The 14,657-nt window shown below is 41.3% G+C and overlaps 1 protein-coding gene across 3 annotated transcripts in view; it reads right to left on the bottom strand.

Moving 5' to 3' along the window:
• The window catches only part of CMYA5 (cardiomyopathy associated 5), a 96,443-nt gene that overhangs the window by 19,812 nt on the left and 61,974 nt on the right, over window positions 1-14,657 (bottom strand). For all 3 annotated transcript variants that reach the window (XR_013541175.1, XM_020783661.3, XM_078384530.1), the window contains one exon: window positions 14,463-14,610. Coding sequence is in view for 2 of the 3 variants with exons in the window: in XM_020783661.3 (XP_020639320.3) it covers window positions 14,463-14,610 (148 nt within the window). In the remaining variant the exon portion in view is untranslated. The remainder of the gene's footprint in view (window positions 1-14,462; window positions 14,611-14,657) is intronic.

Raw genomic sequence — 14,657 nt, 5'->3', positions numbered from 1 at the left:
TTTATACTCCCATGGTAATTATTAATAAAGATCGTGATCAATAATCCAATCCACAGCTGCTTCTGCTGGTACTTTAAAACAACGACCCTCAAGCAGCCTGTATCTTTCCTGAATTACATTTCAGAAAGACATGCCTGGCGAAATCCATGTTCCCAAGAACGTTTGGACTTTATATCTGACAGTAACATTCCTGGCAAAATCAATCTTGCCATGAACTTTTGGACTTTAAATTCTTCACACTGGTTCATTCGTGATGAAATGGTCCTGATCCACGGAAGCATGGTAATTTTTTTAGTGGCTGATAAAGCTATCACATTTGTATTTTTGTATTTACCATTTGGCTCCTCTTTATTTCAATAGCATTGATATAACAAACAATTACATTAATTAATTTAGTTAAATAAACTGATACATTTATTAATGTAACAATTAATTAACTGTTAAAATAAATCATTAACTTAATTATATTGGTAATGTCATGCTAAGACTTGTACCACTGTAAAGCGAAGGAACAATTGATTCATCCCCTCTCATCTTGCTTTAGTGTGCAATATATCTTAAACTATCATAGACTGTTGAACCATGTCATTCTCATTTCAGAGGAAAGGGGAGAAGAATCAATCTTCAAAAATATTGAATGTTATGGATGACTGACATACACAGCAGACTCCATAAAATACAGCGACAAGCTTTCAATAATGTTGGAAATAGAAGAGGTCCATTGTAGTAAGAAAGCGTGACAGAACCTGGCTTGGTTTCAACATGTTTCCTTTCAGTGTTACGCTTTTGCTTGCTACGAGCATTTCTTACAGAATGTAGAGGACGTATGCGTGAAAGAAACAAAAGACATGCTGATGTTTCTCTCCCATTCCTCCTCCTCCCACAAAACAGTAGCCTCTCAGAGCCAAACTAGACACTGAAGAGCTCATTGCTAGAAGTAGCAGTTCCTTAACTCATGGGTGGATAATATGCAGGTCCCCCTCAGCCATTTTTGCAGATCCCTGACACTGTCAACCATTCCCCAACCATCAAATTGCCATTTACCCTCCAGGGTGGTTCCAGTTGCTGTGGTTTGGCAACAAATCCCTCTAAAAACAACTCCAAATATACCAAAATGAAACTAGAAGTGGGCTTTTAGCAATGTTTAGTTTGTACATTTCACCATTCTTGCACCTTTTCAAGACTGGTGAATCTGAAGGGTATAAGAATTGGACCCCAGCATTTCTGATGTTGCCTTTCCCTGTCTTAAGCATTAAACACTGTCAAACTGTAGTATCACAAGTTTTTCTGACCTCTTATCACTTGCAAATGAGATTTGCTTTGCTTTGTGACTGGTCATGAGGACTGAAATACCAACTTAGTTGGCATTCCAATAGCTCAGAGAGGATCTCAAAGGGCTAAAATGTTATTCAGTTTTCTTCTAGTGATATGTGAACTATAGTGTTTGATGAGACTCCAAGTCAGATTTTAACAAATTTAAGCCTTTTCACTATTCATGGGTTTTTAACTTTTGCTATTGGTGATGACCATTTATGAAGCTGCCTCTCACCTTCTGTTATGAAATGGATGAGATCTACTAAATAGCTTCCAGGGAGATTTTTTTAAACTCAGTGATTCTTGACTGAATGTCAAACTCACTTAAGTAGTAGGACTTGTTATGTGCCATTAAGTCACCCCAAATTTATGGCGATCCCATGAATAAGCAATCTCCGAAATGTCCTATTTTCAACAACCCTGCTCAGCTCTTGCAAAGTCAAGCTTGTAGGAGTCAGCTCGTCTTGTATTTGGTTTTCCTCTGTTCCTGCTGCCTTCCATTTTTCCCAACATTATTGTCTTGTCCGAAGAATCCCATGTTCTCATGATGTGCCCTTTGGAAATAAGGTAGTGTGAATGATCTTGGTCTACAACCCAAGTGGCACATCCTTACACTTGATTGTCTTCTCTAGTTCCTTCATTGCTGCCCTTCTGAGTTGCCATCTCCTTCTTATTTCTTGGCTGCAGTCTCTGTTTGGATTGATGAACCAAGGTATACAAAATAGTCCGGTAATAGGAATACTGGAAGCTATCTTGACAACTAGATTAAACTCAAACCCCCTCCCTTCATTCTTATTGTTCTCAATAACCTGGAGCCTTCTGGATGGATAGTGTCATTTGTGGAACAAGCATTTACATTCTCCCTTCATAACAGTGTGATGCACTTTCCTAATTAAGTCTGTGTGAAAAAAAGAACAGCAGAAGCAGCTTGCTGTTCTGAAGCAACTGCAACTAGATACGAAATGCATGATCAATGTTAAGGGTAATGCATGTGCCATAAGATTTTCCCTCCCACAAGAGGATTCCCTCGGAGATTTATCCTTCAGCTCTCAGACTTTCAAATTAAACCTGTATTTACCTCCTAATTAGTCATTAGGAGACAGAGATCCATCACAAAATAAATCATGCTAAATTCAAGATGAAGAGGTGAGAAAAATCACATGCGGTAGAAAATAGAACTCTTTCATCACTTGGGGAAGCACGTATGTAAAAACATGATAAATATGTTTAGTCTGACCCTGACTTTGGAATTCAGGAGGTGAGAGAGAGAACTTGCTGCAAAAACAGAATATGTTGATGAAGTTTTCCAAGCTGAATGTTCAGCCTGTAGGTTTGTAAATAAATGCAGTTGTCAGGAAGTCTCCAGTTTTCTTACTGGAAACCAAAACCCACATAAACCCCTGAACCTCTTAAAACATGCAGCTTTTAGATCTTGGGTGCAAATAATTTTACGATTTTATATTTCAGTACACCTAAACAACTGTGAGCTAGTAAGAGCTGGTACAGCTCAAGGGCTGGGAGTTCAAAACCCCACAGTGCCTTCCAGGAGAGGAACCATCCAAGGTCACATGGAGAGTTGGGGGTTATATGCTCTGTCATCCATGTGGCCTCCTGCGAGCTGCATGCTCCCAGACTACTTCCAGAAAGAGGGACTTGTAAATCACTTTGAGGGCTTTATAAATGGAAATTCTGGGGAGAATCACCATAGGTCAGAAAAATCACCTTGATGACACATAAGTTTTATTAAGCGCTCCAGTGTTTTCCAATAGATGCCTTTACAGTGTGCAGTATGACTGCCTAAGTTAAATGAGAGCTGGTGGGAAGGGCTAGAAAGGAGATTTCATCATAGCTTCTCTTATAGGAGAATAAAATTGGACTTTATAGTAAGGAAAGAGCAGTTCATAGGGCTGGAAGCTAAAGAAACTGAGGTCTCTGAAGCACATGTTTGGGCTACTTAACATTCTCTGCATGTCTAACCCAATGAATTTGGAGGGCACCAAGTTGAAGAAATGTGGATTAAGACAGCAAAAGATATTTCTTATAAAAGAATGAGAGGCTGCCACACAGTCACGTCCTTGTTGCTGCATTTATCATATTGTAAAAAACAAATACCCTAATTTCCAACTTACTTTGAGGATTCTGTGAAATTTATTTTATTACTGATTCTCCTTTCTCTCTTTTCTTATGAAAAGACACAAGCAATTATGCTTTCCATAATTTATTCTCTTTTGCTTAAAAGAAAATTATCATAACAATAGCTCTCTTCAGCTATTTCTTCTCTATATAAAAATTATCCTCATGGACTTCCATACTGAGGAACCCACCAAATCCATACCTCCCAGATGAATATGCAAATTGGAAAACAATCATCTTTCAGATTCTACCTTTCTCTGAATTCTGCAGGGTAGTTCCTAGGTAAAAATTAAATTATTTACAGAAATTTGTTTATGAATCTTTATATTTTAAAGAAAAAGGTATACTAAATGCAGGCATTAGGGAAAGATACATACAGAGGCTGCATATTAGGGAAAATAAACATCAATTTTAATGCAATGTTTACAAAGTTCATCAAATGATATCAACATTGGGTAGAATGGGCTCACAACTGTCTGCACGCAACACTTAATACTGGCCAGATATAGATCTATAACTGGTTCAGACTTATAGGAGTGACGACATTTGCTACTGTTTGTAGCAGGATAGGGAAAAAAGCCCTAAAAATGCAAATATACAATGACTGGTATAGCTTGGGGAATAGAGATTGTAATATCACAGTAGAATTTTGGCTAATGAAAATGGGAATGTATTCTTGAAAGCTTTCACAGCTGGGATACGATGGTTGTTGTAGTTTTTTCAGGCTGTTTGGCTGTGTTCTGGAGGTTTTTGTTCCTAATGTTTCGCCAGTCTCTGTGGCTGGCATCTTCAGAGGACAGTTAGAACTTTGTCTGGGTTCTTGTGTAGTATGTGGGATAGTTGAGTATTCGTAGCTGTGGGATCAGCTATTTGTCCTTTTCAGGAGATTGGGTGATTGTTATGGGTGTATTATTTTGATAAGGGGGGGAGATGATTTGTCACTGTGATTGATGGGTGTTGTTTGCTAGTTTTTTGTGTGCAGTGATCCTTGTGGCTGGATAGAGTTCGTTGCCCCTTCATGGATCACTGCCTTATCGTGGTGAAGGGACTTGAGTAATTCAGGTAAGCTATGGACTATGCCATGCAGGGCCACCCAAGATGGACAGGTCACAGTGGAGAGTTCTGACTAAATGCAATCCACCTGGAGCAGGAACTGACAAGCCACTCCAGTATCCCTGCCAAGAAAACTCCATGGACAGAAACAAAAGGCTAAAATATATGATGCTAGAAGATCAGCCCCTCAGGTCAAAACATGTCCAAGATGCTACTGAGGAAGAGCAGAGGACAAAGACAAGTAGTTCCAGGGCTAATAACGTGGATGGGCCAAAGCCAAAAGGATGCTCAGGTGCAGACGTGCCTGGAAGTGAAAGGAAAGTCTGATGCTGCAAAGAAAAACACTGTATAGGAAATTGGAATGTAAGATATATGAACCTTGGTAAACTGGATGTGGTCAAACAGGAGATGGCAAGAATAAACATTGATGTCCTGGGAGTCAGTGAACTAAAATGGACAGGAATGGGCAACTTCAATTCAGACGATTATCATATCTAACTAATACTGTGGGCAAGAATCCCGTAGAAGAAATGGAGTAGCTCTCATAGTCAACAAGAGAGTGGGAAAAGCTGTACTGGGATACAATCTCAAAAATGATAGAATGATTTCAATATACAGTGGTGCCCCACTACACGATTACCTCGCAGAACGACAAAACTGCAGGACAGTGACTTTTTTGCGATCTCTATAGCAATCGCAAAACAATGTATCCAATGTTTTTTCCCACTGGATGTGGAATAGGTCTATGCTTCGTGAACCGTTTATTTGCAATGCAACAATTTTTACAAAATCCAAAGTGGCTTCCCGCTGTTTTCCGACCCATGCTTCGGAAGAAGGCCATTAAAAACAGCTGATCAGCGTTCAGAAAATGCCTTCACTATGGAGGATCTTCGCTGGACCATGAGGTAATTTCCCCATTGGAACACATTAACTGGTTTTCAATGCATTCCAATGGGGATTTTTTTTCGTGTGACAACGATTTCGCTGTACAGCGATTTCAATTGGAACAAATTATCATCGTCATGCAGGGCACCACTGTACCAGAAAGATTTGGATATCCCGGACAACCCAAATAGTGTGGTTGCTGACCTTGAGCCAGACATCCTGGAGAGTGAAGTCAAGTGGGCCTTAGAAAGCATGGCTAAAAACAAGGGCAGTGGAGGTGATGACATTCCAGTTGAACTATTTAAAATATTAAAAGATGATGCTGTGAAGGTGCTACACTCAATATGCCAGCAAGTTTGGAAAACTCAGCAGTGGCCAGAGGACTGGAAAAGATCAATCTACATCCCAATCCCAAAGAAGGGCAGTGCTAAAGAATGCTCCAACTACCGTACAATTGCACTCATTTCACACACTAGCAAGGTTATGCTCAAAATCCTCCAAGGCAGGCTTCAGCAGTAAGTGGACCAAGAACTCCCAAAAGTACAAGCTGGATTTCAAAGGTGCAGAGGAACTAGAGACCAAAGTTCTAACATGTGCGGGATTATGGAGAAAGCCAGAGAGTTCCAGAAAAACATCTACTTCTGCTTCATTGACTACGCAAAAGCCTTTGACTGTGTGGACCATAGCAAACTATGGCAAGTCCTTAAGGAGAAATCTATACAGTGGACCCTTGACTTACAGAATTAATCCATTTTGGAATGGTGGCTGCAGGTCAAAAAGTCTGTAGGTCGAGGCTCCATTGACCTACAATGCATTGAAAACCGATTAATCTGTAACAGGCACTTTTTGTTCCATTTCGGGGGTTTTTCCGGTCTGTAGGCCGAACCTAAATTTTGCAGCCAGAGAAGTCTGTAACTTGAGCCGTCTGTAAGTCCAGAATCCACTATACGTGGAACAGGAAGAAACAGTTAGAACTGGATATGGAACAACTGATTGATTCAAAATTGGGAAAGGAGTACAACAAGGCTGTATATTGTCCCCCAGCTTATTTAACCTATATGCAGAATACATCATGTGAAAGGCTGGACTGGAGGAATCCCAAGCCGGAATTAAGATTGCCAGAAGAAATATCAACAACCTCAGATATGCAGATGATACCACTCTGATGGCAGAAAGTGAGGAGGAATTAAAGAACCTCGTAATGAGGGTGAAGGAGGAGAGCACAAAAAATGGTCCAAAGCTCAACATCAAAAAAACAAAGATCATGGCCACTGGTCCCATCACCTCCTGGCAAACAGAAGGGGAAGACATGGAGGCAGTGACAGATTTTACTTTCTTGGGCTCCATTATCACTGCAGATGGAGACAGCAGCCACGAAATTAAAATATGACTGCTTCTTGCGAGGAAAGCGATGTCAAAACTAGACAGCATCTTAAAAAGCAGAGACATCACCTTGCCGACAAAGGTCCGCTTAGTCAAAGCTATGGTTTTTCCGGTAGCAATTTATGGAAGTGAGAGCTGGACCATAAAGAGGGCTGACCCCCGAAGAATTGATGCTTTTGAATTGTGGTGTTGGAATTGAGAGTCCCCTGGACTGCAAGGAGATCAAACCTATCCATTCTGAAGGAAATCAACCCTGAGTGCTCACTGGAAGGACAGATCCTGGAGCTGAGGCTCCAATACTTTGGCCATCTCATGAGAAGAGAAGACTCCCTGGAAAAGAGCCTGATGTTGGCAAAGTGTGAGGGCAAGAGGAGAAGGGGACGACAGAGGATGAGGTGGATGGACAGTGTCATTGAAGCTACCAACATGAATTTGACACAACTCCGGGAGGCAGTGGAAGACAGGAGGGCCTGGCATGCTCTTGTCCATGGGGTCACAAAGAGTCAGACATGATTTAACGACTAAACAACAACAAAGTTCATTGACCTTTTTGCAGGCTGTATTTTTCAGTGATGGGAGCCAGGCTTTGTTGAGTTTTAGACTTTCTTCTTTTTTGTTGAAGCTTTGCTGATGTTTGTGGATTTCAATGGCTAACATAATGATTGCTGGTGTTGTCCAGTACTTTTGTGTTTTGAAATAGGATTTCACGTCCAGCTTGTTTGAGGGCATGCTCAACTACTGCTGGTTCTTCTGGTTGTTTGAGTCTGCAGTCTTTCATGTTCTTTAATTCCAGTGCGGATGCTGCATTTTGTGGTCCCAATATATACCTGGCCACAACTGCAGTGGGAATGCTGCCATGATGCACAAATGGAAAACATGCAGTGAAATTCCATATCAAAGCATCTTCTTTCATCTAGGAGAATGTGACAGTGCAAAATTCCACTTGTTTTGCTTTTGTTATTGTTATAGATAACAAATTATCAATGCAAGATTGATTTATGTGATTGCATACCAGACCACAAAGCAACAGCACTAATATATCTAGAATTCAGCTCAGGTTTAAGATCCACTTCCTTCTTAATTTTGATCACAGACCAAGACAAAAGCAGTTCTGCAGCAATCATTTTAGAGCCTAAAGTTTTGCTGTTGCAAGCTGTTTTGAACAGGCAGATCTGTCCAGCTACAAGAAGCTATAATAAACACAACAGATGTGGCAAAAACAAAGTGTTTGTGGACATAATTTCAATGTTTCGGAGGGAAAAATGTGTAAATTAAGGGTATATGACCAGCCTTTTACTATTTTCATCTGTTATTCTGTCAATCAAGGGAGACAATGTCACTCTTCTATGCTACTAATTCCCAACTGCCTTAGTACTGTCTGCTGTCTGGATAGCTCAGTGGTTTAAGTAACTAATTGGCTGCACAGCCAGAGGTTGGAAATTCAATTCACCACTGGGCCTCCTGGGAGAAAAGCCAGCCTGCATAGTCATGGGAAAGCTGCACAGTCCCAAGACATCCCCAGGAGAAGGGAATTCTAAACTATTTCTGTGACTTCTCTGCCTACAAAACCTTGGAAAGGGTCACCATAAGTCAGAATGGACGTGGTGGCACACAATTATATTATTATTAGCACTGTCAGCACTATAGGTCTTATTTGTATGTAGCACAAAATGATTGGCATTATATGTGAATGAACCTAAGCAAGCCCGTGTGTGTGTGTGTTTGTGTACTCTCTCTCTCTCTCTCTCTCTCTATGTATGTATGTATATATATATATATATATATATATATATATATATATACAGAGAGAGAGAGAGAGAGAGAGAGAGAGAGAGACAGAGAGAGAGAGAGAGAGAGAGGGAGAGAGAGAGAGTGTTAGTTTACAGATAGGGAGAATCAACTGTGTGAATCAGCTGACTGCATGGTTGAGATAATTAGCTGCGCTAATGATTTGGCAAGAAGATTGTTTCAGCCTTCTCCAATACTGTGTCCTCCAGGAGTGCTGGATTACAACTCCAGTCACTCCAGTGCCAGGGGATAATGGGAACTGCAAACCAACACATCCAGAAGGCAATGGGTTGTAATCATTATTAAAGCTGCAATTATTTCCTTATGATGACTGATCTCCAGAGCAGCAGGCGCAGAACTTTCTCTCACACATCCTGCAACAGCTGGAAAGTTGCTGTTAAAAATTAAAGCCCTCATAATTTGACTACATGATCACAAAATGAGTTTCAGAAAAGCTTTCTTGAACAACAGGGTTGTTTTGTTCATTGCCTGCAACTAATGAATTGGCCAAGACTTTATTATCTGTTTCATTTTTCCTGTTTTTGAGAATGGCACATATACTGGGATTGAAGCCAATGAGCATTATGGTTTACCTCTTTAACAGCCTGTATTTGCCAACAAAACCAAATATGGAAATAAACAAATAGAAACTATCATTAAAAAAGAGAGAGAGAAGGAAATTATTTTCAGGCCTAAATAAACCATTATGCTAAGGTAAAGGTAAAGCTAGTCTTAACACAGAAGTCTTACTTTGCCCATTTTTAACTTGCAGAGTTTGACATTGGAAAGAAATTCACCATCTTTCTCCCATGACTGGGCTCTTGGGCAGAAAGTGGTAGCTCCTCCATTATCACAAAGCTAAACTGCTGCATTCTAGGTTGAGAAGGTATTTAAAGGCCAGGATATCTGAGGACATACTCCCTTAATGTCCTGCCTGATCAATATAGTCCTCCATAGAGATGCTCCCTGTGGTGCCACATAGTCCAAGATCAATTTGAGGATTTTTAGGAGTAAGGCTTCAAATCTGTTGGCTCACATCGAGAAGAATGCCCTCCTGTCTGACATGAAGTACAGTATGTGCCTATAGCAAAGATGGATGAGAATACTTTCAGTGTTGCCTCCAAGAACCTTGAGCATCACCTCCAGGTGCCCCAAATCTCCTCAATTTGTTAATTAAAAAGGACACCTTGCACTTGGTAAGGGAGCAACAGAGCAATTTCACCATATTTCAATGCTCTTTTATGTGTTTTTGGTGCAGAGGTGGCATCGACATTTAGCAATTGGAACCAGAAACTGGTGGAAGAGGGAAATATGATAAAAATTGTCTTCCCAAATCCCATTGGAGCATAAGTTTAAAAAAACTGAAGTGCCACGAAAATAGGCAGCTTTCCAAGGTTGAGAGGGGAACAGGTGCAACTTCTGGTCCTCCACAAATGACCCACTCCAACCTAATGCCAGACTACTTTTGTTCTTTGTTGGATACTTTCCTTTAAGACAATGATTTCCTGATTGATATATTCCAGACAGTTTCACAAATGCACTTGTTTGTACTTTAATTATTTTATGCTTCTTTACCTTTAACATACTCTATGCTGCTCCCAAATTATTGACAAAGAAGCAGTTTATCACTTCTACAAAGAAATATCAACCCTGAGTAGGAGAGATGTGTTTAACACATTTATGGTTCTATCACGGAGGCTGGTGGCAGTTTAATCTAACAATTTCATTATATTATGTTTGGCTGAAAAATAGTGACTTAAAAATCTGAACTAAATATCTCTTCTCTAGGCCAACAGTCCTGTCCATACTACAAAGAAGGAGCCAGTGAGCAGGATTGGAGCATTTATATTTATTTTCTCAACTCTGATTATGTTAACTAAATGAATACGTTGATTACACATTGTTTAACAACCCCCCCCCCCAAAGACTTCACATAGAGCAAAGGTAGACAACCTTTGGAGAGGTTACAGGCCAAATTTTCAATGCAAGGACTCACCATACCTCCCAAATAAGGGGAGGGGAGAAATACCTCACCACCCCTCAAATTCAACAGTTTCACTGAAAAGTTAGAAGGAATGAACAGGGAGGGCAGGTGAGAAGGGAGCATTTTTGGAGGGCTGCGTGGCTGTGCACCCCATTTTAATGCAAACTCGTCATTCTTGGAGGCAGAAAGTGACTGTTTTCAGGTATATTTCAACAGGAGGACTTTTCCTTCCCCCCCCCCCCCCACAACAAGAGCCATAAAAACATTGGAGCCACACTCTGTCCATCCTGGAACTCTATGGTCAATTTCCTACTGCATGACCAACACATGATGGCATCTCACCAGTATGGCAAACTGTGACTGCCATCGCAAACACGGGAATTCAAACAGGATACTGGCTTACCTTTCATACATGCTAAGGACCAAGAGGTTGGAATGGTATTTATGTATTTACTTGTTCTTTGCTTGATAACATCATTGTTGCCTTTGTTTTGGTATTAAATGTACACCTCCCAGAATAGTTCTGTGCACCAGAGGGGTGGTATATATACCCTCTTTGCCCCAAAATAAGACCCAACCTGAAAATAAATTCTAGTATGATTTTTCAGGATGCTCATAATATAAGCCCTACCCCAAAAATAAGCCCCACCTAAGTGAAACCCTGCCCTCCACCCTTGTGCCGCAACCAGAAGAAGATGACATGCCTGCATTTGAATAAATATAGATTGTTGTACGTGAAAAAAAAATCCCCTGAAAATAAGCCCTAATGCGTTTTTGTAGCAAAATTTAATACTGTATACAATAATATGTCTTATTTTCAGGGAAACACGGTGTGTGTGTGTGTGTGTGTGTGTGTGTGTGTGTGTGTGTGTGTGTGTGTGTGTGTGTGTGTGTGTGTGTGCGCGTGCGCGTGCGCGTGCGTGCGTGCGTGCGTGCGCGGACACAATATTGGAGAAGGCTAGAAGGCTGAAACAATCTTCTTGCCAAATCATTAGCATGGCTAATTATCTCAACCATGCAATCAGCGCATTCACACAGTTGATTCTCCCTATCTGTAAACACTCTCTCTCTATATATAGGGAGTACACACACGCACACACCACCCCTTTAATTAATTAATTAATTAATTAATTAATTAATTACTAGATTAATAGATTACTAGATTAATAGATTAATTAACATTGATTGATTGATTGATTGATTGATTGATTGATTGATTGATTGATTGATTGATTGATTGATTGATTGGATTTCTATCCCACCCATCTAAATCAAAGGTCTACTCTGGGCGGTTTACAGAGTTAAAAACAATAAAACCAAAGAACATATATTATAGACCCAAGGTGGCAAAAGTGTAAAAAATAAGATATGGCAGGACGGAAAGCCTGCCCAAATCGCCAGGTTTTAAGTTTATTCCTGAGAACACCCAGAGAGGGAGCCAGGTGGATCTTCACTGGCAAGTTGTTCCAAAGGCGAGGGGCCACTGCCAAGAAGGCCCGGTTCCTAGGTCTTTCCTTCCGGACATCTCTCAGCGTTAGGCCCCTCAGCCACCTAGCCTGGTTGGAACGAGTGACTCTGGCAGAAATGGGTGGAAGAAGGCACTCTGCCAGATATCAAGGTCCTAAACCATTTAGGGCTTTATATGTAATTGTAAGAACTTTGAAATCAACACGGAAATGAATGGGCAGCCAATGCAAAGCGGCCAGAATGGGGGAAATATGATGGTACCTTTTCACCCCTGTAAGAAGTCTCGCCGCCACATTCTGTACCATCTGAAGTTTCCACATCTGTCTCAAAGGCAGCCCCACGTAGAGCACATTACAGTAGTCTAATCTTGAGACTACACGCGCATGGACCAAAGTGGTGCGCGCCCCCACATCAAGATAGGGACGCAGATGGGAAATCCGCCGAAGGTGGAAATGTGCGGAATGGACCACTGGCGACACCTGGGTCTCCATGGTGAGCGCTGGGTCCAGATGTACACTCTAACTGTGAACCTCACTCTTGGTGGTAAGAGTCACCCCTCCAAAGGAGAGGGAGTTTCCCAGACCACTGATGCCTGGGACGCCCACCCAAATATGTTTTCAAAGGCTTTCACAGCCGGGATCCAATGGTTGTTGTGGGCTTTTCGGGTTGTTTGGCTGTGTTCTGGAATTCCAGAAACTGAGCAAAAAACCCACAAGAACCAAATAAATAAATAAATTGACATTGTTGCGTGGAGACACAAAATTGTTATCGATACAGCTGCTTTCAAAATATTAAAAGCAGCTCACTGCATTTCTCATTTCAATGCTCTTGCACCACTATTACTACTCATCTTAAGGGACAAATTTTACAGGGTGGGGTGGGGAGGTTCTTTTCTCTTCTGTTCTGTTTTGACTTGCTAACAAAGGGTTCCATGTTGCTCCTTCCAGTCCCACTATCTATGTTGTTTTATTCAGCAACATGATGCTCTAACCTCTTGAGAAAGTGTAGGCACTTTCCTGTGGTTCCCAAGCCACACATCCTGTAGTTGCTACTGTATCAGCTCCTGAGAAAAGCCATGTAGGCTTCACTACAGGTCTCTTCACTGATCTGATCAGCATAAGTCTTCTGTTTAACAAAAACAGGACTGGCTCCACCCTGGCCATCTTTTGCTCTAAAATAAACAGCAATAAGAAATGAGGACTAACTATTCTTTGTTACAAAAAAAAGACTAAGATTGGTGGAGATTGTGACATTAACCTCTAAAAGCAGCATCATTACCCAGGAGAGCATCAAACTATGGATAATGACATTACTTCTAATTAGATTTGGGTACAAATCCTGATCATTGATTGTTCTGGATCGTCGTACTGGTACCTGTATAGTCCCATCCACCATCATCTCAGCCAGATTCCTCCACTCACCAGCTGGCGCATGCTCAGGTCCTCCTCTTCTTTGTTTGTTTCACCAATCATGGCAGGAGCATAGACTTCCCTTCTCTGCCTCCTCCAGCAGCTCCTCAGTCAAAGGCAGCACTGCAGCAATTCCTACCCTGCCTCCTCATCTGACTGGGCAGCTCCTGGAGGAGGCGGAAAAGGGATGTCCATGTTCCTGCTGCAACTGACGAAATGATGGAAGAGGAGAGAGAGCAGAGTGAGGATTGGCTGGTGAGTGGGGTAATCTGGTCCGAGGGTGGGGGGCGGGACTGTGTGACACCTGTGATGCCGGTATGATGATCCAGCAGGATCCAAAAATCTCAATTTGTGCCCATCTGTACATGCATTACTTCTAAGCACTCTTTTCATAACCATACATGTAGGACTCTGCTTATGCTCTTTTACCTCCCAACTACTGTTTAAGAAGCAATTCAGATAATCATCAGCATTTATAATTTTTGCATTTCTATTCTGTTGAAGAAATCATCAGCATTTATAATTCCTATTCGCCCACATTCTGTTTGTGTCCTAACAGGTGTATATCTGCCAACAGAGGAAACAACCCATTCCTCTGACGAAGTGTGCTGCAGTCCCTATGCCAGACAACACTGATTAGTCTTTAAAGGTGCCAGAAGAATCCATCCTATCTGTATTTTTGTAGGAATACAGCTAGAGAGAAATCAGAATTAGAATCGTAGAATAATGGAGTTGGAAGGGGCCTTCATACTCCATTCATAGGATGTTGACGTGAAATGATCAGCCTAATGCCCCATTTTAATCCAAGTCCAAATTAACCTTTTGGTTTAACTTCAACTGGCACAAATTTTAAGGTACTCCTGATTTTCCAAGTATAATCAGAGATGAGCATCTGGCAGAAATGTTAATCACCACAGCAAAGCTGATTTCTTCCTTCAGAAGATCACAAAAGCACACAGAATAATCTTTCCCCAAAATAACCCCGACTTAGGAAATTTTCCTTTCGCTTCCCTTCCAGTTTGTGTTCCAAGACAAAGGCGACTGACCTGAGACCTTCTCCTTCAGGGGAGTACTGTCTGCAGTACTCGAGCGTGAAAGAGTCTGTTGCTTCCGGGTTGCTGGTGCTCCATCGAATGGTGGCAGTGTCCCAACAAACGGTGCATTCCTCAGCCTTCATTACTGGAGTTGGAGGTGCTATAAATACGAGGCCACGTTAATATGCTAGCAAACTCCCCAAAAAG

This window comes from Pogona vitticeps, chromosome 2 (genome assembly GCF_051106095.1).
Source record: "Pogona vitticeps strain Pit_001003342236 chromosome 2, PviZW2.1, whole genome shotgun sequence".
Taxonomy (NCBI): Eukaryota; Metazoa; Chordata; class Lepidosauria; order Squamata; family Agamidae; genus Pogona; species Pogona vitticeps.
The sequence above is the reverse complement of the archived record's forward strand: the minus strand, read 5'-3'. Positions and strand labels throughout refer to the sequence as shown.